Below are 25,912 nucleotides of genomic sequence, written 5' to 3'. Positions count from 1 at the left end.
GATGGTGGGCTCCACCCCCTGCAACTAAGATTGAACACGGCACCTTGAAGCTGAGCTGCCTCATGGATGGCTCAGTTGGTTGGAGCATGGGCTCTCAACCACAAGGTTGCCAGTTCGATTCCTCAACTCCCGCAAGGGATGGTGGGCAGCGCCCCCTGCAACAAGAAATGGCAACTGGACCTGGAGCTGAGCTGCACCCTCCACAACTAAGACTGAAAGGACAACAACTTGAAGCTGAACAGCACGCTCCACAACTAAGATTGAAAGGACAACAACTTGACTTGGAAAAAAGGCCTGGAAGTACACACTGTTCCCCAATAAAGTCCTGTTCCCTTTCCCCAATAAAAAAAAAAAATCTAAAAAAAAAAAAAAAAAAAAAAAGAAAACATTCGGAGCTAGGGATGAGGTAGGGCACACTGGGACTTCAGAATGTCATTGCATCCCAAAACCATAAAAATCCTAGAAGAAAATATAGGAAGTAAACTCTCCAGCAGAGACATTACCCTTAGTAATATTTTCCCTGATCTATGTCCTCGGGCAAGGGAAACAAAAGAAAAAATAAATGGGACTACATTAAACTAAAAAGTTTTAACCATCAACAAAATGAAAAGACATGCTACTGAATGGGAGAAGACATTTGCCAATGATACATCTGATAAGCGGTTAATATACAAAATTTATAAAAAACTCACATAACAACACCAAAAAGCCAAACAATTAAAAAAATGGGCAGAGGACCTGAATAGATAATTCTCCCAAGGGGACATACAGCTGGCCAATAGACATATGAAAAGATGCTCAATGTCACTAATCATCAGAGAAATGCAAATAAAAACCACAATGAGATATCACCTCACAGAATGGCCAACATCAATAAATCAACAAACAAGTGTTGGTGAGGATGTGGAGAAAAGGGACTCCTTGTGCATTGTTAGTGGGATTGCAAATTCGTACAGCCACTATGGAAAACAGTATGGAGGTTCCTCAAAAAATTAAAAATGATACTCCCTTATGACCCAGCAATTCCATTCCTCGGTATTTATCCAAAGAAATCCAAAACACTAGTTCGAAAAGATATATGCACCGCTGTTTACTGCAGTGCTATTATGTACATACAATGGAGTGTTATTCTGCCATAAAAAAGAATGAACTCTTACCATTTGCAACAACATGGAGGGACCTAGAGGGTATTATGCTAAGTGAGGTAAGTCAGAACTGAGAAAGACAAATACCATATGATCTCACTTATATGTGGAATCTACAGAACAGAATAAACAAACAAAACAAACAGACTCAGATACAGAGAATAAACTGATGGCTGCTAAAAGGGATGGAGGTTTAGGGGACGGAAGGGTGAGAAGGTGAAGGGATTAGGAAGTACAAATTTGTAGTTACAAAACAGTCATGGGGATGTGAAATACAGTATGGGGACTATAGCCAATAATATTGTAAAAACTATAGTGTCAGGTGGGTACTAGACTTATCGGGGGGATCACTTCATAAATTATATAAATGCCTAACCACTATGCTGTACACCTGAAACTAATATAAAATAATATTGAATGTCAACTATAATTTAAAATATATATAGTCAGAAGTACAGTATAGGTAATATAGTCAACGGTATTGTAATAGCTAGGTATGGTATATGGGTAGTAGACTTATTGGGGTTATCGCTTTGTGAAGGGTGTGTACGTATCTAATCACTATGTTGTTTTGTACACCTGAAACTAATAATAAAAAGAAGGTCATTGCAGGGAGAGTACATGTACAATGATTAGTAGTTTGCCCTGCCATATAGGTAGGTCTAAAAAGTTTATCTCTGATAATTTCTTATTATGGGCAAGGCTCCTCATTCAAATTCCTCTAGATAGTTAAGGGTTGGGTGGGGGGAGAAGTTTCTGTTGAGTCCACAGGATCTCAGTTACCTTTAGCTCAAAATAATCCACATACCACTGAGGCATACCTTGGGGTGGCTCTTCTGAATCCCAACAAAAACAAAGTGAGCTTGTCACTTCAAGGAAAACAACTGACAGTATTTGTTGCCAATGATAAAATCTGACCATTCAAGAAAAAAGTGTAAGTAGAATTTTGGAAAACTTTGATCTGCTGTGACCTTGACAGCCTCCCAATATCTGAAGAGTTTTCTCAGATTGGTGGTAATTAAAATGTGTGTATATATATATATATATATATATACACACACACGCACACACACACACACGCGGGGTCTCTGGTCCCGTTCCCCACACATATATATACATATATATGTGTGTAAATATATATATGTGTGTGTAAATATATATATATATATGTATACATATATATATGTATATATATATACATATATATATATATATATATATATATATATATATATATATATATATATATAGTATAATGAAATATGTTAACATTTGGAAGACTGCATAGCTCAAGTGAACTGATGTTTTCCAAATGACCGATGTATGATATTATAAATCATTTATGGGTAAAAGATCCATTCAAACTGCAAGATAGATCAATGGATTTTAATATATCAGAGTATGGAAAAGTCATTGATATATTTTCAGATTCCACATTGCAAATAACTTTTAAGAAGCTACAATTTGTTGAATTTTAGTGTAGTATTAAAAAGAATATCCACAATTATCTGAAAAGGATATTAAAATACATTTTCCTTCTCCAACTACATAGTTGAGTGAGGCTGGATTGTCTTCATATACTTCAACCAAAACTAAAATGGTAACAGATTAAATGCAGAAGCAAATAAGAGAATCCAACGGTTTTCTATTAAGCCAGACATTAAAGAAATTCACAAAAATGTAAAGCAATGCCATTCTTTTCTCTGATTTTTAAATTATTTTGGAAAACATTTTTCTATTAAAATATTTACATGAAATTTTATTTACTGTTATTTTTAAATGAATATTTAAAATTCTCAGTTTTAATTTCTAGTATAGGAAATGGTGATAGATACAACCTACATAAACAATACTCTTTAGGGTCCTCATAAACTGTAAAGGGGTCCTGACACAAAAATTATTGAGAACAGCTAATATAAAGGATATAATGGCAATTGGGGATAGAAGAGTGTGGGGACAGAGTCCCAGAGAGCAGTTTCCAGGCTCTCGACCTCACGTGGAAAGATGCTGGCTCGGGTAATAGATGGCCATCAGCTGTGACTGGTTGGCCATCAGATGTAACCAGTTAGCCAATTAGCCACTGATATAACTGCCGTGACTACGTTGGTTGGTTGGTTGGCAGGCAGAGAAGTGGATGGCGGATTGTGGATCGTGTGGATTCTACTTCGCGTGTCTCACCAGACTGCCAGTGAGAATATAGTGGTATGACTCCCCTATCCATGGCTCTGTTGGTGTTCCTGTTTGGCCTCACCATATCCTGCGTTCTCATGTGGGGAGCGGGACCAGAGACCCCGCATGATACCCCGCATGACAAGGACCTAAAGTAAAGTTGCAGTTCTGCCATTTGGAGATAGAAAACTAAAATTCAAGTTCCAGTTCTGTCACTTAACTGACTCCGATTTTAGGTAAGTTACTTAGGTGCAGGCTCTGAAGACGGACTGTTTATAATTTTGCCTCTATTATTTGCTGGTAGTATGACTTTGGGTGAATTATTTTACCTCTACAAATATGGATAATTATAGTAGCTGCTTCATCAGGTTGCTGGGAAGACTAAATTGGATTATACTTGTGAAATACTTACACCTGGACCTAGAACATAGTAAGAGCTCAGCAAATGCTAGTTACTATTATTAGTCTGTGATATTAGGTAATAATCATCTGACAAAAGCCTAGAGAATGGGACACGGTCCTAGCTTTCATCATCCTCTGTAGAGAGCAAAAGTTATTTAGGTGTTATAAATTTGAGGAGAAGGTCTAAATAAACTTGCGGATATTTGTGTGTGGCTGTTAACTTATAGGAGAATTAGTTATAAAAATTCCCTCTTACGGTTTATGAAGAAATAGAACTGAAAAATATTCCGTAAACCCTTTCCCTATAATCTAGTCAGGAAACAGGAAAGTGTCTTATTATTCAATTCTTCCCCCCAAAAGAATTGAGATCTTCCAGAAAACTTAATACTCAGGAGAGCTGGGCAAGGCTACTACTCAGCTTCATGACTGTGGGAAATTTCGTTTAAATTTTGTACCTCCGTATGTCATCTTGTTTGGACAAAAATATCTCCAACTTCCCTTGCAGCTTTTAAATCCTGTCAAGCTCACCTCTACATTTTTTAGAGAGATGTTTTTGGCAGCTTCTAAATCCTAATAAACTCAAGTGGGAGGGAGCAAAGCCCCAGAGATAAACTTTTTTTCCTTGCAAATGCCAACTGAATCCATTCTCCTCATCATCAGAAGTGGAGGTCTGGATAGACACAGCTGCTGCCGGCGCCCTATGAGCCTATTTTTCAAAGGGGCGTGGCATCCCCGCCCCTGCGTCTGCCCTGGGATCCCCGGCCTGTTAGTAGGGTTAGGGTTAGCCCGAGGATCAGCGAGTCAGGAGGCCCGTTTTCCCATCTATTAAGTGAGGAGGTTGGGCTTTCCCACTTCCTTTTACTGAAATTCGAAATGCTTTACAGTGCTGACGTCTTCTTCCGCATCCCTGCCTTCCAAAGACCTCTGGCCTCAGCTCGCTCCCTAGCTCAGAACAGAGCGCAGGCCGCACGCACGACCCGCAAGCCCAGCGCTGCGGCGCCCTGCCCGCAAGGAGGAGCCACATCTCGCGTGAGTCCCTCCACCTCTCGCGACATTTCCTGGCCGTTCCCTTAAGGCTGTTCTTGCCCCATGCGACGCGTTTGCGTCGCGGTCCCAGACACTTCACCTTTGCTCGCGGCCGTCTGGCCCGTTCCTCGCCCGCTGGGAGCGTGGTGGAGCCCAGTATTGGGCGCTCCGCTCCGCCCCGCGTAGGCGGGGGTAAAGGCCACCACGGGACATGTTGTGCCCCTTGCAGCGAGGGCAGGTGAGCGTGAAAGGCAGCGGGGCTGCCAGGTGAGTCCGCGACGCCGTGTTGGGGTCAGAGGCTGGACCGAGGGAGGTCCGATCGGGCTGCAGGTTGGAGGCACTGCGGGATGGAGATGCCAGGGACGGAGGAGGACGCGATGCGGGAGGCAGGAAATAGGGTGGTGGGAGGACCAGCCCCGGTGGGGTTGGGGGTGACTTCGGTTCCAGAGAAGCGTCCCGGGCCCCCTTTGTAACAACTGCGCCCCAATTACCTTGTTTCCATTGGTGGCCCCGCTCCTTTCGGCGGGGCTGGAGGCGAGAGGAGACAAGTCCTTGAGTTCTCAGGTCCGAGATCTGGGCTGCAGGAGGCCCGGGGTCATGTGGGAGAAGGGACACGCCACGGTGGTTGAGGTAAATTTGTGCTGGGAAGAAAGGTAAACTGGCGGAAAGCCTGGAGCGTTCTCTCAGCAGGAGGCCAGGTGTTGGCCATCCCGCTGCCTGAGATACCGGTAATTGTGCTCCCTTCCCTCAGAGGAGTTTGAGTACATTTTTGATGTCTGCAGTCTTAGGTTTGCCGATGATCTGAATGTTGAAGGGGTAGAAACACATAGGTCAGAGTCGTCTTTTAGGGAAGGAGGCTTTTGAGGTCACCTGTTACTTTTTACCTGAGCCGTGGACGGTGTCAGTGGGTGTGCGCTTGCGCGCAGTGTCCCCAAGCAAGGGTTGTGTTTTCAGAATTAGTACCACAGTCCTGATTAAGCACACTTCAAGGATCAACAAAAAGTGGTTCGTAAATGAATAGTTTTATTTTCAGTATTTTAAGATTCCAAGAATCATGTAATTGTGTAATGTTAGGATTAGACTTAGACTTGGAGCCTAAAACCTAGGTGTTATTAACACTGAGTAAATTTTTTGCTTTTGGCATTAGACTTAGATTGGAAATTGGTTAAAGTGTTTTGTTGCAATCAAGTTTGACCATGATATGTCTTGTGCTTCTGGGTTTGTTTTATAACTTGTTGTCTAATTAAAACCATGCAATTTTCTGAGAGAATTGGATCAGTCAGTACAAAATAGTTGGTTTGACTACAAGAAGCATTTTGTATAAAGCCCTGTCTTCCTCCCCCCAAGTCTAGCTATTTATTGTAAGTTATTTCTGTTTTAAAATGTGGAGTCCCCTTAGATTGTTTTTTTTTTGTTTTTTTTTTTGCAGAAATGACTCCTTAAAGTGACTAGTTGTGTGTGTGTGTGTGTGTGTGTGCGTGTGTGCGTGTGTGCGCGCCCGTGCACACACAATTACACTGTTACTAGAAGGAAAATAATTTTTCTGATAGTTTTCTTTTGTCTTTTAGAGAGCGAAATGTCATCAGCGGAATCACACCAGGAACAGGTCACCCAGTTAGATCCATCCCCATCACCAAACTCATGTAGTTCATTTGAGCTAATAGACATGGATGCTGGCAGTTTGTATGAACCAGTTTCTCCTCATTGGTTTTATTGTAAAATAATAGATTCTAAGGAGACATGGATTCCTTTCAATTCTGAGGATTCACAGCAGCTGGAAGAGGCATATGGCTCTGGTAGGATGAAAATGATTACTTGTAATAGACAAAGACTGTCATCTCTCTCAGACTATAATAGGTCTTATAGTGAGTGCTATTAAAAATAAAATTTAGATTTTCTTTCTGGTTTCCACCAATAGCATTTTTATATAGAAGCTCTGCATTACTACCCAGCCAATTTACAATATTTAAGAATTTTGTCTGTATTTTGAAAATAGTACCTATTGTAATTTCTGCATGGTTATTCAATAATGTTTCTTATGTTCTAGCTTATGTTTCAGTTTTTATTTACAAAGAGTGGGGGAGGCAGTGTCACATTCATATTGCAAAAAGAATGAATTCTCGAACCTGTCACTTTTGTAATGAAACGTGATGCTAGTTACTACTTTATCATCATAATGGCCATGGTCATTGATTTATCTTTTGGATCCTTCAAGCAAAAATTCAGAAAAGCCTTCTTATATACCTTTTTTAAGTGGCACTAATATCTCTCCTCAGTAAAAGAGCAAAACAGTGTTTGGGTACTATTTTTTTCATATTTTGCTAAAACCAAAAATGATTTTGACAGTTTGTGAAAGTACTTAGTGAAAAAAGGTAATTAAATTCCGTTTTGTTTAATGTATAGCCAAGTAGAAACTGTTCATTAATGTGTTTTATAACATTATTTAGAGTATAACTCAATTGTATTTTGGGATGTTTATTTTGATATATGTGCTTCTTTTCCTCTTTTCAATACTTGATAGGAAAAGATTGTAATGGGAGAGTTGTTCCCACTGATGGGGGCCGATATGATGTTCATTTGGGGGAGAGGATGCGGTATGCTGTATACTGGGATGAGCTAGCATCAGAAGTAAGACGATGTACTTGGTTTTACAAGGGAGACAAAGATAATAAGTATGTTCCCTACGCGGAGAGCTTCAGCCAAGTATTAGAGGTATTCCTTTGACACTTTTTTTTACACATTTTCTTAATTTTTTTCTTTCTTTGTTTAATAATCTTTTCTTCCTCTTGTGACTTATTTTGTGAAATTTCTAGAAAGAGTTTGGTTCTATCTGCATCAAAGTTTATAGCATTTCTTTTTGCAAGTTAGTTTCAGATAACAGTTTTATTTTCAGATTTTAAAATCTGTGGAAATTGTTATGATTTAAATTAAAAATGTTTTCCCCTAATGGTGATCATTGTTTGTATTTAAACTATGACCACAGGATTTTTTTTTTTTTTGCCTTTTATTTTTCTTGCTCTGAAGACAATCTGAAATTTGCTTTCTTTAAATTGGAGTAGGACGTTAATGTTATTGAAAGAAATATATCAAAATGTAAACAATGATTATCTCCAGTCTAGACGATGGAATGAGGAACAATTTTTTTTGTCCTGTGCTATTATCCATTGTATTTTAAAATAATTTAAAAATGAATGTGATAAATCAAGGTAAAGAGCTATATATGTAATACAGTCCTAATTTTGAGGAAAAATACTTGCATTAATTGTTATTGAAAGAAATATCAAAATGTGAACAGCTTTTACTGCCAGCCTAGATAGAAATGATGTTTTTTCTTTGTCCTATACTATTATCTATTGTAATTTTAAAAGAATTTTAAAATAAAATTGATAAAATAAAAAAGAATTTTAAAATAAAATTGAGTAGGATATTCTTATTTTAATTGTTTATCTAACAGTATTTTTGTGAAAAAGTTTAATTTCAATAGAAAAGCTATAAGAGAAATCTAATGAAATGTGTTTTCTTTTAAGGAAACTTACATGCTTGCTGTAACTCTGGATGAATGGAAAAAGAAACTGGAGTCTCCCAACAGAGAAATTATTATATTACACAATCCAAAGGTAAAGCAAATTAAAAGCCTTTCTCTAATGTAGGGATTAAAGGTTAATAGCATTACTAAGGAGAATTTAATTGGTTTCCTTTTCCTAGGGATTCTACTTCGGATAACCTTTGGGAATTTTTATATTACATTCACAATTATGACACTTAAAACTTGTAACCATTACTATTATTTACCTTGTTCAGTTTATACAAGAATTTTCTTAGGGAGCATCATGCCACTGTAGATTAAGAATATCACTGATACATTATATAGCATGTCTTCCATGTGTAGGGTACTGTTGAAAGTCTTTTAGCCTGATATATTTTTTTTCATTTTTTTTTAGCTTTATTGAGGTATAATTGACAAATAAAATTATAAAGTTTTTAAAGCGTACATTAGCCAATGTATTTTCAGAGTTCTGATTTCAAGCTGTAGGAATTGCATTATCAAAACTCCGGTTGAGATTTGACTATGTATTATGCTTTGAAAGACATGTTCCTGCCCCTCAAAGTGTATAAATAGAGATGTCTTTAATGTAGACTGTCTTTATTGCTCTGATCTTTAATCTTTTCTATTTAAGCTTATGGTACATTACCAGCCAGTTGCAGGGTCTGATGAGTGGGGTTCAACACCCACTGAGCAGGGTCGACCCAGAACAGTGAAAAGAGGAGTTGAGAACATCTCTGTTGACATCCATTGTGGTAATGTTAATCATGTATTTTTTTCTTGTGGTATACTTATTAATTTATGAGTTAAATTGTGACCTTTTTCTATGGATTTGGATTACCTCAAGGCTTAAAAAATGATTGTTATATGAATTTATTCTGCGTTAAGATTAGCATCACTTTACTAAGAATCTTAATAGATATAGAAATCTTTTTTAAAGTTTTTAAGTATATATGGTGTGATGAGTAAAAATTGACAGTACTAATCAGGAATTCACTAAGTACAGATGAATTGATTTAGTTCTAATTCTAAAAAGTGTGATTCTATCTGTTTGATTAAAAATTTAGTCCTGGTAATTTCTGTCGTTGAAGATTTTCAACTAGGGAAGACTATTTTTCAGTAGGACCTTGATGGTTATCCATAGTGTCATTTTTGGTTGGTTTTATAATATATTTAACTGGATTACGAAATTCCTTTAACAGTGTTTCCCCGAAAATAAAACCGGGTCTTATATTAATTTTTGCTCCAGAAGACGCATTAGGGCTTATGTTCAGGGGATGTCATCCTGAAAAATCATGGTAGGGCTTATTTCCGGTTAGGTCTTATTTTCGGGGAAACATGGTATCTTACAGAGGTGATAGCTTGTGTCTTGGACGAGGTCTTAGACTTATAATTTAAAAAGATGGGTTTAAAATTTCAGGCTTCAAATACATATCAGACATGACCGATACGATTGATAAAAGTGGAATATTAGATAACATTATTTTATCAATGTTAAATTACCTGAATTTGATAACTGTACTATGGTTATGTAAGAGAACATTCTTAGAAAATACACATTAAAATATTAAAGGGTTAAAGACAGATGTGTGTACAATCTGGTGATGCACCAAATGTTCAGAAAACTAAATGTGTGTGTGTACACATATACATAGAGAGAGAGAGAATAATAAAGCAAATGTGGTAAATGTTAAAATGTTGAATCTGTAAAAAGTACATGGGAGTTTCTGTATTGTTCTTTCAAGTTTTCTGTAAGATTTCAGTTATTTGAAAGTAAAAATTGAAGGTAAGGGGGTTGGGGGGTGGGAGATGAGGGTAAGGGGAATCAAATATATGGCGATGGAAGGAGAACTGACTCTGGGTGGTGAACACATAATGGGATTTATAGATGATGTAATACAGAATTGTACACCTGAAATCAATGTAATTTCACTAACAATTGTCACCCCAATAAATTAAAAAAAAAAAAAAAAGAAGCAAAAGGATTTCTTAGAAATGTAAAAATGTTAGTTTTAAAAAAAAAAAAATCAATGACCAGGTTAAACAGATGTTAAAGAAATATAGAAATAAATTTGATACATAAATGTAAATGAATTAAACTCACCAAAAAAAAAAAAAAAAAAGAAAGTAAAAGTTTAAAAAAACCTGAAAGATTTTTTCACTGACTTATTTTAAGATAAATTAGAAACAAAATAAAATCACTGTATTTTTAACTAAGTAGTTACATATAGGACTATTTTGTGTCCTTTATCTTATCTACATATATATATATTTTTTTGGGGGGGCGGATATTGGGGAACAGTGTGCTTTTCCAGGACCCATGAGCTCCAAGTCAAGTCGTTGTCCTTCAATCTAGTTGTGGAGGGAGCAGCTCACTGGCCAATGTGGGAATTGAACTGACAACCCTGTTGTTAAGAGCTCGTGCTCCAAACAACCATCCAGCCCCCCCCCCCCGATGTATTTATATTTTCACTTCACTATCTTTATAACCTATTCATTATAAATGTTTGATTTTTAGAATACATGACTATTTATATAGAATAATTTTTCTTTTTAACTTCATTTATAGGGGAACCTTTACAAATAGACCACTTGGTTTTTGTAGTCCATGGGATTGGACCAGCTTGTGATCTCCGCTTTCGAAGCATTGTACAGTGTGGTAGGTTTGCAAAGCATATAAGATTAGATCATTTAAGCGGAATATTAGTCAGTGCTCCTGTGAGCTGAGATAAGGGTTATCTTTAGTGTGTTGTCTTAGCTGCATAAGAGGATTTGGAGAGCTAAAGACAGGTGGCAAGGTAGTAAAGCTTTCCAGCTTAGACCTAAAGTACTAGTAAATTCCTTAGGCTAATAGTTTATACTCTTAGCTAATAATTCTTGAGTGAACAAGCACTTAATCCTTATAAAATTGTTTTATGATGTGATGAGTCTATGTCTAACCATTCCAAGTTTAATGGGACTGTAAAATGACAGTTTAAATGAATAACAGAAGCTTCAGTCATTTTTGTAATTCATACTGTGATAAACCTCTTGATATTTTAATTGTAATAGTTAGGTCATTAGTATAACTTGTTTTTGAAAGATAATAATATCCTCTAAAATTTGATAGTATTCAAAGTCTTACTGTCTTAACTGGGGAGTCTTATGTTACTGGCTAATGCTCCTAAGCATAAATACCTTAAGATTGACGTAATATGAACATCAAACAGCAGTGTGTATTTTTTTCTTAATCTAAAATATTAGGTAGTAGTTATTTATAAGGACCAGAAAGTTAGAATGGGAATCTGACTGCAAGGCCGATTTTTTTTTTTAATTGAAATAGTTTAAAAAAAAAAGAAATAGTTTCCATTAGAAGTTTTGAAGTTAGCTTTTTTTTTTTTTGATGACATGTTTTGTATAGTAAAAGCAAGTTCTATATTAAAGGAACAGCTTTTCCTATATGTATTGATAATTTTTCTGAATACCACTTTGCTCTTTTTGACTCAAGTAAACACCTTCTAAGCAAATGTAGATAGAGTATAATTTTGTGATCTATTGCATCTGAATTCTGCAAATTCATTGCTTCACTGTTAATACATAAGTTAATTTTCTTTTCCAGTTAATGATTTTCGCAGTGTTTCCTTGAACATGCTACAAACACATTTTAAGAGAGCCCAAGAAAATCAGCAGATTGGAAGGGTAGAATTTCTTCCAGTCAACTGGCACAGTCCTTTACATTCTACTGGTGTGGATGTGTGAGTAATACCATACACCTTTGAGTTGTTAGCCGTGATTGTAATGTTTTCTGATCATTGATATGCTTAGGGACTTTTCTGCTATAGCTGATTGATTGTATCGTTAAAATTTTGTTCAGCAAAAAGTTTTTTTGTACTTCTATGTCTTCTTAGAGATACATGGTTAAATGCTAACTAATCCCTTGGTTTAACTAGTCCTGGTTTGAAATAAAGAGCTGTGTATATTCTAGTATGTTTTACTGGCTCATTAGTATTTACTATTACAGCTTTATTATTGCTTTAGTGTTAAAGGCAAACATTGCTTTCTTCCTATAGTGTATAAGCATTTCCATCTTCAGAGGTCAAAAGCCAACCTACCTCAAGATGTACACAGTAATTTTGTTGTTCCTTTTGTGATCATATTTAGATAGTATTTGTCCAAATTTGGGAAACAAAAGGAAGTCCCCCAACATTACATTATTAGTTACAATTGGTTCAATAACTTTTAAGTGATGGCTTTCTTAAGTTACAAGTCCAATAGTTTTGTTTGTAAATTTTATCGCAATATCAGAGAAGGTTGTCTTTTAAAGTACACTCAACTATGGGCTCTCCAGAAAGAAGTGTGGTCATAATACAGCTCTAGGATACAACTAGGAGATGCTTCTCTGGAAGATAAAGGAAATAGCATTATTTCCATGCTGGTCTTGGAAATGGCTTTCCTGATTCTGTGTCTCTCAGTTCTTAATGCCCTATGATTTGAGCATATTCCATGTGCCACATACTCCATTGTGGTGTTGCTTTTACTAGGTATGGAGTTCACATTTTTTCATATTTGAGTTGATGCTCAGAGGTGACTTAAGGTCACATAGCCCTCTCTAAAGTACAGAAACTTGAATTTTTGAGGAATCTTTCTGGGAATTTGGAGAAACCTTTAACTGGAACTTGATTTAGATAATGTCAGCATGGTTTTTCTTTGCGATACCTGAGTTCTGTTGGCCTTTGGCATCTGGCACTCTCACCTTCTTTCAGTTTTTAGAAATTCTGCATTGAGAGCTGATTTTACCATTTGACTTGTGATCAAAAAACCATAATGCCGAGAATTCTAAGAAAAGCCTCTTGTGTCTTTTCTTTTTAGAAAACTTTTTATTATAGAGAATCCTGTACCCAAAAGTAGCATATATAATGATTCTTCATGTACTGATTATGATTACCCAGCTCCAGTAAGCCTCCACACATGTCCAGTTCTGCCCCATCCATATTGTCATACCCCTGTCTACTGCCCATCCCTCCACTGTATTATTTTTGAATCAAATCATAGATATCATATCTTTCATCTATAAATATTTCAGTTTGTATATATCTTAAAGGACTTTTAGCACACCTGAAAAATTTCTTTTTTTTTTCCATTTCTATTAGTTTCTTTTTTTTTTTTTTTAAATTTATTGGGGTGATAATTGTTAGTAAAATTACATATATTTCAGGTGTACAATTCTGTATTACATCATCTATAAATCCCATTGTGTGTTCACCACCCAGAGTCAGTTCTCCTTCCATCACCATATATTTGATCCCCCTTACCCTCATCTCCCACCCCTCACCCACCTTACCCTCTGGTAACCACTAAACTATTGTCTGTGTCTACGAGTTTTTCTTTCTCATTTGTTTGTCTTGTTCTTTTGTTTTTTTGGTTTATATACCACATATCAGTGAAATCATGTGGTTCTCTGCTTTTTCTGTCTGACTTGTTTCGCTTAGCATTATAATCTCAAGATCCATCCATGTTGTCACAAATGTTCCTATATCATCTTTTCTTACCGCCGAATAGTAGTCCATTGTGTATATATACCACAACTTCTTTATCCATTAATCTATCGAAGGACATTTTCGTTGTTTCCATGTCTTGACCACCATAAACAAAGCTGCAATGAACATTGGAGCACACGTGTCTTTATGTATAAATGTTTTCAGATTTTTTTGATAGATACCCAGGAGAGGGATTGCTGGGTCATATGGTAATTCTATTCGTAATTTTTTGAGGAACCTCCATACTGCCTTCCATAGCAGCTGCACCAGTCTGCATTCCCACCAACAGTGTATGAGGGTTCCTTTTTCTCCACAGCCTCTCCAACACTTGTTACTATTTGTCTTGTTGATGATAGCCATTCTGACTGGGATGTAAAAAATTTCTTAACATCAGCAAATATAGTGTTCAGATTTCCAATTGTCTAATAAATGTCATTTATACACACACACACACACACACACTCACACACACAAACACAAATGCATACATACACACATATTTTAAATTGGGATCCAATAAAATCACAATTAGTTGGTATGTCTTTAAGTCTCTTTTAATCTCTTGATTACCTTTCCATCTCTTATTTTCTTGCAATTTATCTATTGAAGAAACTGAGTTGTCTTATAGAGCTTTTCACACTGGATTTTGTTGATCACATCCATTTGGCTTCATTAAACATGTCTCTCTGTCCTCTGTATTTCCTATACATTGATAATTCCTTCTTGTATCTTTAAATATCTAAGTCTAAGCTTGGAGGCCAAGCTGGATAATAACTTAGAGGAGGTTATGGAATGTATTTAGGTTTCTGCTTAAAATATTTTTCCTTTTTTCAGAGATCTGCAGCGAATAACCCTGCCCAGCATTAACCGCCTAAGGCACTTCACCAATGACACAATTCTGGATGTCTTCTTCTACAATAGCCCCACCTACTGTCAGACTATTGTGGACACAGTTGCTTCTGAAATGAACAGAATATATACACTTTTTCTGCAGAGGAACCCTGATTTCAAAGGGGGTGTATCCATTGCTGGTCATAGTTTAGGTAACAAATGAATTCTCTGTAGCCAGAGAGGACTATCACATTTGTAGAACACCTGGTTTTGAAGTACAATGTTGTTGTTTTTTTTTTTTTTTAAATCAGTATCAGATTCAGTGGTCTAGAACTGGTTTGTGATTTGGAAGGGGTGGAAGGATGGTGGTGGACTGGAAAGAAAGATTCCCTGCTTCATAGATTTTGCTATGTGGGTAATTGGCTTATTACTTTTTTATATAAAAGACAGCTATTTAGTGTTAATACTTAGAAACTGTTCGTTCTTTCTTCTATTTTACTTATAGGTTCGCTTATATTGTTTGATATCCTAACAAATCAGAAAGATTCTTTGGGGGATATTGACAGTGAAAAGGTAATTTAGATGTTTAGATAGGTTCTCTTGTAGTTTTTCTTAGTAAGGAATTTTAGATTTCAGACTTATGTTTTGTTTTTCACTTAGTTTGTTTAATCTTATACCGTAACATTAAATTTATTTTAATTTTAATAGACTTGTAATTATCTCTGTCATTCTTGGGTGATAGGAGCAAGATAGTAATATACTTCTAACATTTGCCACATTTAAAAATAACTACAGGCATCTTGTTTTCCATTATGAATATGCACTACTGGTCTATTAGAATTATAAAGTCATTGAGCTGAAATGGAGTTTGCATATGATGAAATGAAGAATGAATTGGATGCAAATTGATATAATTTATAGAAATTCTGTTTGAAAGCAGTGGGAGAACTTGATGTTAAAACATCTTTCAGTGAAACATAGTCATATGAACACTTATGTATAGTGCTTAAATAGTACTTAGCGTATAGTGTCTTATATTTTTTTCATTTTTTATGTAAATGTCCTATTTCTCCTGTTGGACTCTGAGTTCTTCCAGGGCAGGGGCTTTGTCTTAGATTTTTTACATCTTAAACACTATGTCCCTAATAAGAGCTCAGTAAATGTTTTGTTAATGATAATGAAGAATATTTTGATAATCATTCATTCATTCATTCATTTACTTAAAAACATTGTTTCAACTGAAGTTGCAAAAACTTAGAGATCAGTATCTTAATTTATATTTTGTGTAAATTACAATTTATTTAAAGATACATCTATATGTGGAAATCTTATGTAGTACATTTCTTTATTGCAAAATAGTATTAATAAAGGAAAATCTAAATGAATTTAGAGAATATGAGCTTTACAACTTAATTTTTAGGATTCGCCAAATATTGTTATGGATCAAGGAGACACACCAACGCTAGAAGAAGATCTGAAGAAACTTCAACTCTCTGAATTCTTTAGTATCTTTGAGAAGGAGAAAGTAGATAAGGAAGCTCTGGTAAAAATCTTTTAAATCTTTTACACCATTTTCAGTATTTTTATTGCTTATTTTTATCATACTGCTTACTAAGAGCCTGCCCTTTAGAAGCATTTTAGTCATAAATACTTTGTTATCGTTAGTAATGTTCTTTAGCATTATTTATGTGGTTTTTATCATATCAAGTGATCTTCACTTTGTAGGAGTTCAAAGTTCAGAGGAGCCATATTGATAAACATATAGCAATAGAGTAAAGTGCAAAACAGCACAGCTCAGAAATCATGAGAGCAAGAATAAGTGACCACTAACTATTCCAATGTTTATTTTCTGTTATACTTTCAAGAGCTCTGCTGTTGATATTTGCTTGTTTATTTGTTTTTGTATTTTTGCCACTTTTGGTGGGTGCTTTTTTTTTTTTTAGGTTTGCAATACATTTCATTCCACAGGTATTTAGTAAATGCTTACTATAATCAGGCATACAATACCACGTACTGAAGATAGAGTGGTAAGACAGATACTATGGTCCTTAATCTCATAGTGTTTATAGTTTACTGGAACAGACATATTAAATATTCAAACACATAATTAATTACAATTGTGGTAAGTTCTAAGTAGGAAAAGTACAGTGATATAAGAATGTATAATAGAATTAACTAACCCAGTCTGGGAGGGGAAAGGAAAATTCCCTACTCAAGTGAGGAGCACTTCAACTGGATTGTTAGTCTGTTTCATGCTCTGTGTTTGCTGTGTCTTATTACTTGTGTCCAGGAGTAAGAGTATAATCTTTCTCAGGAATGTGACATCCAAGTGAGTGTGGAAATCAAAGGAGCATGGAAGTCCTGAAGTGAAAAACCTACTTTTATAGGGTTTTTTTAATAACAATAATACAATGTTACCTATATTACTATAGCATTGACACTGTAGTACTGATCCTTTCTATTCTTCTTTAGGCTCTTTTATGAACAAAATACTTTTTCCTTCTCTGAGTTATTAATGACATACCACTAGGGAGCCCTAGTAATATAAAGAACAACAGAGTGCTTACATCTTAATCTTTTCAGAGAACAGGTTATTTAATTGATTTTATTCTTCCTAGAAATAAGAAAGATGTTTGATTTTCTATGCCTAGGCCTTATGTACAGACAAAGATCTTCAGGAAATGGGAATTCCCTTAGGACCAAGAAAGAAGATATTAAACTACTTTAGGACCAGAAAAAATTCAAGGGTATGTGCTTAATATGGCTTATAGGATTAAACAATTTTTGACATCCTTGTATTCTTGTGCTTTGTGAGGTGTTTGGTCTAAGGAACTAAACAATTTTGTTAATTGGTCTTTGGCTCTTTTTAGAAAGTAAGCATGTTTATTGATACCTGTAAAATGTTACTAGCTTCAGAAGTCTTATCTTTCCTGGATTCCTCCTACCATTTCATTTTTTCCCTTTTTCTGTTTTATAACACTTTATTGAAATATAACTTATATCACATACCATGAAATTCTCCCTTTAAAAGTATACAGTTCAATGGTTAATATAGTCACAGAGTTGTATAACCATGACCACCATCTAATTCCAGAACATTTCTATCACCACATAAAGAAACGCCATACCCATTAGCCTTCACTTCCCATTGTTCCCTCCTGTGAACCATTGATCTGCTTTCTGTCTTTATGGATTTTTTTATTTTTGACGTTTCATGTAAGTGGAATCATAACGATATGTGGCCTATTACAACTGGCTTCTTTCAGTTAGCATAAGGTACGCAGGGTTTGTCCATGTTGTAACACTATTTGTATATTCAGTTTGTTTGCCACTGAATTCCTTTCCAAATCTTAGTAGTTAATTATTTTTCAGCTCTTTAGCAGGTTGCTCAGATCTTATTTAAGGCCCATTATTTGCATCATTTTCTATACCCACAAGAAACGTTCTACTTTAATTAGAAAGGCACAGCACTTCATGAACTCCTCAGCACTGTTTTCCACAGCGCTCCACTATTTCCTCTCATGATGGTTGCCTAAAATTTCAACTGCTCCCCAAATAGCTGAGTACAGCTTACATCATTTAGAGCATTTTAGAGGGATATCAGTTCATAATTTAAGGCAACTTTTGTTTTCATCAGCTTTATCTTGTTTTCTGAGACGCTCCCTAAAATTGACTATCGTTTTAGAACTTTCCCAAGCATATTTTCAAACTTTGGAATTTTTACTACATAGAGCTCCACAGAACTACTGTTTATTCTTTAGGGTGTTGATAGATCAAGTCCGCAGTCAGCTTCAGGGGCGAATGTGTGTAATATCCCCAAAGAAGCGGAGCTCTGCAGTAGTGCTGATGGAGCGGGGAGTGACGCCTATCTGGATGTTGGCATCGGGCAGGTACCGGTACCGATTCTCTTTGGTCGTTTGATTGCCTGCCATTCGTATGGTATGAACAGAAGCAACTCGTTATTAGTAAGAGATGCTTTTATTTTCTCCTCCCAGGTGTCTGTAAAATACCCCCGGCTCATCTATAAACCAGAAATATTCTTTGCCTTTGGATCTCCCATTGGAATGTTCCTTACCGTCCGAGGCCTAAAAAGAATTGATCCCAACTACAAATTTCCAACATGCAAAGGTTTCTTCAATATTTATCATCCTGTAAGCATTGGACGGCTTTTGTGGTTTTACCTGAATTTAGGGTTTAATGGTAAAAAGCATATGATTGTCTGTTGTGTTTATTTACTTATTTATATATTGTTCTGTAGTAATGAGATATACTAGTATGAATTTGGAAGTGATAGGGCAGAACTGTACATTTTAATGAGCTTATAATTATTATTGCCTGATATACAGTTCCTCAGAGTATCTTTCTTCAGCAGAGGTATATGTAGCTATTGTTTTTCCTGTATAGTTTGATCCTGTGGCCTATAGGATTGAACCAATGGTGGTCCCAGGAATGGAATTTGAGCCAATGCTGATTCCACATCATAAAGGCAGGAAGCGGATGCACTTAGGTAAGACTGAGTACAGAATTTGATAATTCAAGACCTGGTCAATGCAAACTGACTGGACTTCATTCACTTTATTTAGTTGTGTTGGACCCTAAACTCATTGTAAACCATGTAATGTTCTTTATTCTTGTGTTTCAGAACTGAGAGAAGGCTTGACCAGGATGAGTATGGACCTTAAGAACAACTTGCTAGGTTCGCTGCGGATGGCCTGGAAGTCTTTCACCAGAGCGCAATACCCTGCTTTACAAGCTTCAGAGACTGCAGAAGAAGCTGAAGCAGAACCTGAATCAAGTTCAGAGGAGCCGAGTGGTCAGTGACACTGTACACATTGATTTCCTACATCAGGCCGGATAAGAGGGACTCCGTGGTGTACAATTCTTCTTCTCCCAGGGACTTCTTACTTTGCCCTTTTTATTGTATAGGACCAATACTGTGAGTGCTAATGGGCCTTCAGCTCTGGTAGCCTTTTCTATCATTTAATAGCCACAAATTATGGGAAAACATTATTTGTGAGGAAAAGTGTCAAGAGAAGCTGAGCAGCTGGTAATGAGGCTTTAAAACATCCCCCACGTGGTAACTAGGGGGGTGTTATTAAGAGCCTGCTCTGAAGCACCTTGCTTTTCCAGGGGCATGTCTGGGTATTCATGGGTCAGTTTTATTTTCCTGGTTGGGGACTAGCTAGGATACTCTTAATTTCACAGATGACATTGCATTCTTTTGATGTAGTTTTCAACTGCCTGTAGAGTTTTATCCCTGCTTGCATTTAGTTTACACACCAAAGGCAAATGAATTAGCTATCAAAGGTGCAGGAAAGGAAAAAAAAGGATTAGACAAAATCATTGTGACTTGAGGAGAAGCTTTAAGGGGATTGAGGGCAGGAAGATGGGAGTTTCCTGAATAGAGAATAGCTCATCCTGGGGTAAACTTGGAGCCTGAGGAGAAGGAGAACTTTGGAGGGCCGGAAGCTCTTAGGGTCTTAATTATGGTCTCTCCATATCCAGATGTTACCACAGAAGAGACCTCGGTGGCAGTGAAGGAAGAAGCCCCCCCCATCAATGTGGGAATGCTGAACGGAGGCCAGCGCATTGATTACGTGCTGCAGGAGAAGCCCATTGAAAGTTTCAATGAATATTTATTTGCTTTACAAAGCCATCTGTGCTACTGGTAAATGTTGTTTTTATTGTTTTTGTTTTTTTTAGTCAGATTGTTGCACAATCTCCAGGGAACCTCTGATCGGCATCTGTTACTATAGATTATTTTGCACATGACTTATACAAATGGGATCATACTCTACACTTTTTTTGTTTGGCTTTTTAAAAAAATTTTTTTCTTTATTAGTTTCAGGTGTACAAAACAATGTAATAGTTAAACATTTATCATTTATATCTTCACACAGTGATAACCCTCCTCCCCACATCTACTACCCCTCTGACATCGCATACAGCCATTACATTTCCACTGTCTCTATTCCTAATGCTGTACTCCACTTCTTGTAAATATATATATATTTAATATATATATTTGATTTTTTATATATATATATATATATAAAATTGTAGTTGACATTCATTATTGTTCAGCTTCAGCTTCAGGTGTACAGTTTGGCTTCTTTCATTCATCCATGTGGTGTGTATCAGTAATTCGCTCCTTGTTATTGCTGAGTAATATTCCATTGTATGAATGTACCACAATTTGTTTAGCTATTCACCCGCTAAGGGACATTTAGGTTGTTCCCAGTTTTAGGGATATTACAAAACTGCTATGAACATTTGTGTACAAGACTTTGTATGAACATATTCTTTAATTTATCTTGGGAAATCTAGGAGTAGAATGGCTAGTACGAATATTTTTAAAAGGAACTGCCGAACAGTTTTTCTGCCAGCATTTTCTATTCCCATCAGCAGTTTTTGAGAGTTCCAGTTTCTCTATATCCTCTACAACACTTGGCCTGATTAATCTTATGATTTATCTCTTAGCCTTTCTAAATGAATTTAATGGCACTTCATTATGGCTTTAATTTGCATTTCCCTAATGACATTGAGCATATTTTCATGTGTCATCCATACATCTCTGGTGAATTGTCTGTTCAAATCTTTTCCCCATTTAAAAAATTGGATTATCTTACTAAGTAGCAAGAGTTTTTTCTGTATTCTAGTTACAAGTCCTTTTCAAGTAAATGCATTTTCTCAGGATGTGGTTTGATTTTTATTTTTCTAGCAGTATGTTTTGAAGTGCAAAACATTTTGATGTTGATGAAGTCCAATTTATTGATGCTTATCCTTTTTTGACATATTTAAGAAATCTTTGCCAAATCCAGTTATTAAGATTTCTCCTGCGGTCTAGAAGTTATATTGTTTTAGCTTTTACATTTAGGTCTATGAGCCATTTTGATTGAATTAATTTTTTTAGTATGTGAGGTAGGCACTAAGGTTCATTATTTTGCATATGGCTACCAGTTGTTCTAGCAACATTTGTTGAAAAGCTTATCGAGATGGAGCAACCATTGAATTGTCTGGGCTGTTTTGTTCCAATGAACTATTTATCTTTATGCCACTAAAACAGCCTTGATTATTGTAGCTTTATAGTAAGTCTTGAGAACAGGTATTGTGAGTCCTCCAACTTTATTCTTATTCAAAGTTATTTTAGCTATTGTAGGTCCTTTCTATTTCTATAGTGATATCTTTTAGAATGAGGTTGATAATTTCAACTGATAAGCTTTCTGGTATTTTGTGATTGCATTTTATCTATAGATGAATTTGGGGAGAATTGACATCTTAGTAGTACTGAGTCTTTTCATCCATAGTCATGGTTATCTCGCAGTATATTTTGGTCTTTAATTTCAGTAGGGTTTTGTAGTTTTCAGTATATGTATCGTGCACATTGTAGTTTTAAATTACATTCGTCCTATGCTCCTTTTTCTCTTCAGATTGAATAAATCTTGCCTTTTACTGAAAAAATTGCATTCCTCCTATTGTACGGTTGATGCATCTTGACATATATTTAAGGGCCGTTTTGATTTCCTTTTTATTGGGGAAGGGGAACAGGACTTTATTGGGGAGGAGTGTGGACTTCCAGGACTTTTTTTTTCCAAGTCAAGTTGTTGTCCTTTCATTCTTAGTTGTGGCAGGCGCAGCTCAGCTCCAGGTCCGGTTGCTAGTTGCAGGGGGCGTAGCCCACCATCCTTTGTGGGAGTCGAACCGGCAACCTTGTGGTTGAGAGCCCACTGGCCCATGTGGGAATCGAACCGGCAGCCTTCGGAGTTAGGAGCATGAAGCTCTAACCGCCTGAGCCACCGGGCCGGCCCCATGAACATTATTTTTAATTAAATTTTTTTTAAATTATTTTTTTCAATTATAATTGACATTCAGTTTCAATGAGGCCTCTTTATATCCTCAGTTATAGGAGTTACGTTAAGCCAGTCTTCGGGTGGTTCTCCAAGTTGATTGTTCTGTAATTTAGTTGTAATTATGATGGGGTCATGGGAGGAAGCGAGCACAACATTTACCTCCTGTCATATTGACTGGAACCTGAATCTTATTTTTTATAATCACATTTCTTTATGAACTGGATATAAGTAATTGCTTGTACACACAGAGAATAATATCTTGAAAATGCGTGAGAAATAACAATGCTTGTCAGAATGTGGGAACTAGTAGTTAAGAAACAGGTGGGAGGATGAGCTCATTGTTATACCCTTACGTATCTTGAATTTTGAACCATATGATTATATCACCTTTTTTAAAAAAGCGAATAACATTTAAACAATTAAGGTGAGCAACTGGATGGCTCTTCCATATTGTCCCAAGAATGAGTTCTGTGGAAAGGAAACGATGCTTAGATTTATTACTAGTAGCTTTTCTATGTTACCAGACATAATGTTCGACTTCTGTTAGAAGGTAACCATTCAAGCTACTGCCAATTGCATCTAGTTTTTTTTTTTTTTTTTTTTAAACAACATAACTTTTTCTCTTCACAGGGAGTCTGAAGATACAGTATTGCTGGTCCTCAAAGAGATCTACCAAACCCAGGGTATCTTCCTTGATCAGCCTTTACAGTAAAAATGAATCAGCTTTGGCTGCTTAATGTAAGTTTTTAAATGTCATATATGCAGCATAGTTCTACATATTAACATGTTATAAGGACCTATGAGCCTTAAGCTCTTTACATACTTTCTTGTTGCCTGTCACCAAGATCTAGGTTATTATTTATTGTTAGAGGGACTCTAGTTAAAATCCATGGGGGAAAAAACACAATAGTCCACTTAGAGAAAGGGTAGTGTGTGTATTTGTTTTACTAGTGATTTGGTCCAATAACATTTATCATTTTTAGGATCTAAACTCAGAATCTTAATAGGTCTGAATATTTAAGAGTTACCATGGCACCAGTTACAATTTCAATTACAAACAGCCCATCCTGAGATTTAAATTACTCAACATTCAAATATGTAACCAGAAAGGTTGTAGACTGGCGTTCTCCTTGTGTGCCTTACACTTGTGACTGCATGGTGACCACTTTTCCCCTCTCTCCCCTAGATGGACATTGAGGGGTCCTTCCCCAGAAAATCCACCTATTTGTTGCTGCAGTTCTCTCCTCGGCTGTGTCATTTCTTGCATGTTGCCTGCCACTTACCATTGGGGTCTTTGGAAGATAATCTATTTTGGAAGTGAGTGGAAAAGCAAAGGGAAGACACCTGATTACTTTTTACCACTGGCTTCATATAAACACTTGCCATTTTTTTCTTCTTCGCACCTTTAATTCTTTGATGATAATATTATAGGTATCACACTTTATTGCTTATTACATGAGATGGTATAAAGTCTGTTTTGAGTTTGGTATGTTTTGCGATGGTAGAAATCTTTTCCAGAGAATAAGTGTTCTAGTTTGGAAGCGGACTGTTGAGATCAGAAGGCATTTGGGGTACACCCCTCTCATTAGTGTTCTTTCCATTTGAAAGCCAGGTGTAAGTGGATATGGAAAAGATTGTTGGGCAGTCAAAATCTTTTGAGCCATCTTTTCTTTCCTACAAGTCCTATGTGAAGAAAAACGAAAATGTAGCTTAACGACAGTATTGTTTACTTTCGACATCTGACGGACAGATTTATTGCTAGGAATCACTGATGCTGTTCACTGTTTTCACAGTTGTTTGAGCTCCTTAGAGAGTCTAAAATGGACAGTTTAGTTCACATTAGGTGCATCTTTATAAAACAAAGATGTTATACATGCTAGACCCGCCCTTTTATATTATACTTCAAATTGGGAGACTTGGGATGAAGTCTGACTTGTTTGATAGTAGCTTCTGTTCTTACATTGAGGGGGAAGCTGTAAAGGCTGACAAACCTAATTACACAGCCTTGACAGACTGCTTAGCTTATAAATAAAATCTGTCAGTGGTGTATTTATGGTGAAATAGAATTTGTGTAAGTCACCTGTCACATCTACTTGGGTGAAAAGTAGTATTGTATGTCCTCTTTAACAATCTGTAAATATCACTGCCTTCTTAGGTACCCATAATCCAGAATGCTTATTTAAAAGGCTCCCAGCACCGGCAGTGTTGGTTGAGCAGGTAGGTTTGGCTCAGGGGACATGTTTCTTATTCTGAAAGAAAACTCTATGCCTATATGGGCCAAGGAACAGCTATTGCAGTCAGTGTCACAACATACAAAGTGAGATGGACCTTGACAAAGACAGGTGAATATAGGCTAATTGTTTCCAAGGCATCTGATCACTGCTGTGCTATAGGTATTTTCTTGCGCATTGGTCAGTTGGTCATTGTCTTTGCAGTTCTCTTTGTGATACACTCCTCTCAGATTCCTACAGGCCATTGTTTATAGAGTGGCAGAGGCAGGCCAGCTGTGTTTTATTATAAATTTTTTTGTAAATGTATCATGGTACCCAAAGCACTGGCATTTAATATTCACTTATGCTATCCGTGCGGCAGCAGTGGTCTTTATACCTTTCTGGAGAGAAAAGGAATGGGAAGGTTATTTATTGTCACCCCAGAGATAGTAGAGGAAAGGATGGGGTATCAGTCAGAGCCTGGCCTTTCCTTGTGCAGCTGCTTATAGACTATTGAAAAGATGTTTCAGATACATGGATACTTTATTTTCTTTACTACATAAATTCTGTGTTTGAAGTAAGGGTTACTGAGAATTAGGTAGCATTTAATATGTATTAAAGGGAAAGCTTTTGTTAAGTTGTCATCTTCAAATTTAAATTCAATCTTCCTATTAGCAGACTTGGTACTATTTAGGAGTAAACCGAAGGACAAGCAAGAGTGAGTCCTTGTAACCAAAGATGAACAGCATAATTTTGGATAGCTAGATAAACCACTGCTTATATTAAGAAATGTTTCTTTCCTGGTGGTGAGGGCCAGGTAACTGTAAAAGAGCTTTATATCTTGTCTATTCACCTGTGGTATTATCATGGTTGTATATTACACAGGGTAATAAGCTTGATTTAAATCCTTTATTTAGTTGTATGTTATTTGCACTATTTCAGTCGTATCATGTACAATCTCTTGACCAAGCCTATTTTTTAACTCTAGTAGAGTATCATTTTATACATATTCCCAACTGCAGAATTGGTATTGCTTATCTAAGCAAAAGAGATTGTTTGCATGGAAAGATTAATAGCACTGATTAGCTTTCTAATAATTTTGCACTTTTTGAAATGTCTGTTTTTTTACGTGATTGTATTTAAAACTCTAGTAAATACTGAAATAAAACCATATTGACCCATTGCCTACCTTTACCTCGTTTATCCATCATAAAGAAAA

The 25,912-nt window shown here is 36.3% G+C and overlaps 1 protein-coding gene across 3 annotated transcripts; it reads left to right on the top strand.

Annotated features, from left to right (window-relative positions):
* The first annotated feature begins 4,590 nt into the window (after positions 1-4,590).
* Positions 4,591-25,876, top strand: DDHD2 (DDHD domain containing 2). 3 transcript variants are annotated; one of them, XM_019748103.2, is made up of 18 exons: positions 4,591-4,745; positions 6,311-6,538; positions 7,264-7,454; positions 8,270-8,359; positions 8,921-9,041; positions 10,856-10,945; positions 11,885-12,020; positions 14,637-14,845; positions 15,139-15,206; positions 16,054-16,176; positions 17,285-17,380; positions 18,395-18,523; positions 18,629-18,784; positions 19,038-19,140; positions 19,276-19,446; positions 20,139-20,301; positions 23,114-23,221; positions 23,670-25,876. In XM_019748103.2, exons 2-17 carry the CDS (start codon positions 6,319-6,321, stop codon positions 23,193-23,195), a joined length of 2,148 nt encoding a protein of 715 aa, XP_019603662.1. In that variant the 5' UTR covers positions 4,591-4,745; positions 6,311-6,318; the 3' UTR covers positions 23,196-23,221; positions 23,670-25,876. The 3 variants fall into 3 exon arrangements, with proteins under 3 accessions (XP_019603662.1, XP_019603661.1, XP_019603660.1); XM_019748102.2 differs by lacking the exon at positions 4,591-4,745 and adding an exon at positions 4,766-4,980; XM_019748101.2 differs by lacking the exon at positions 4,591-4,745 and adding an exon at positions 4,766-5,009.
* Positions 25,877-25,912: the final 36 nt, after the last annotated feature.

The sequence above is a fragment of the Rhinolophus sinicus genome, linkage group LG04 (assembly GCF_036562045.2).
Source record: "Rhinolophus sinicus isolate RSC01 linkage group LG04, ASM3656204v1, whole genome shotgun sequence".
Taxonomy (NCBI): domain Eukaryota; kingdom Metazoa; phylum Chordata; class Mammalia; order Chiroptera; family Rhinolophidae; genus Rhinolophus; species Rhinolophus sinicus.
The sequence above is the reverse complement of the archived record's forward strand: the minus strand, read 5'-3'. Positions and strand labels throughout refer to the sequence as shown.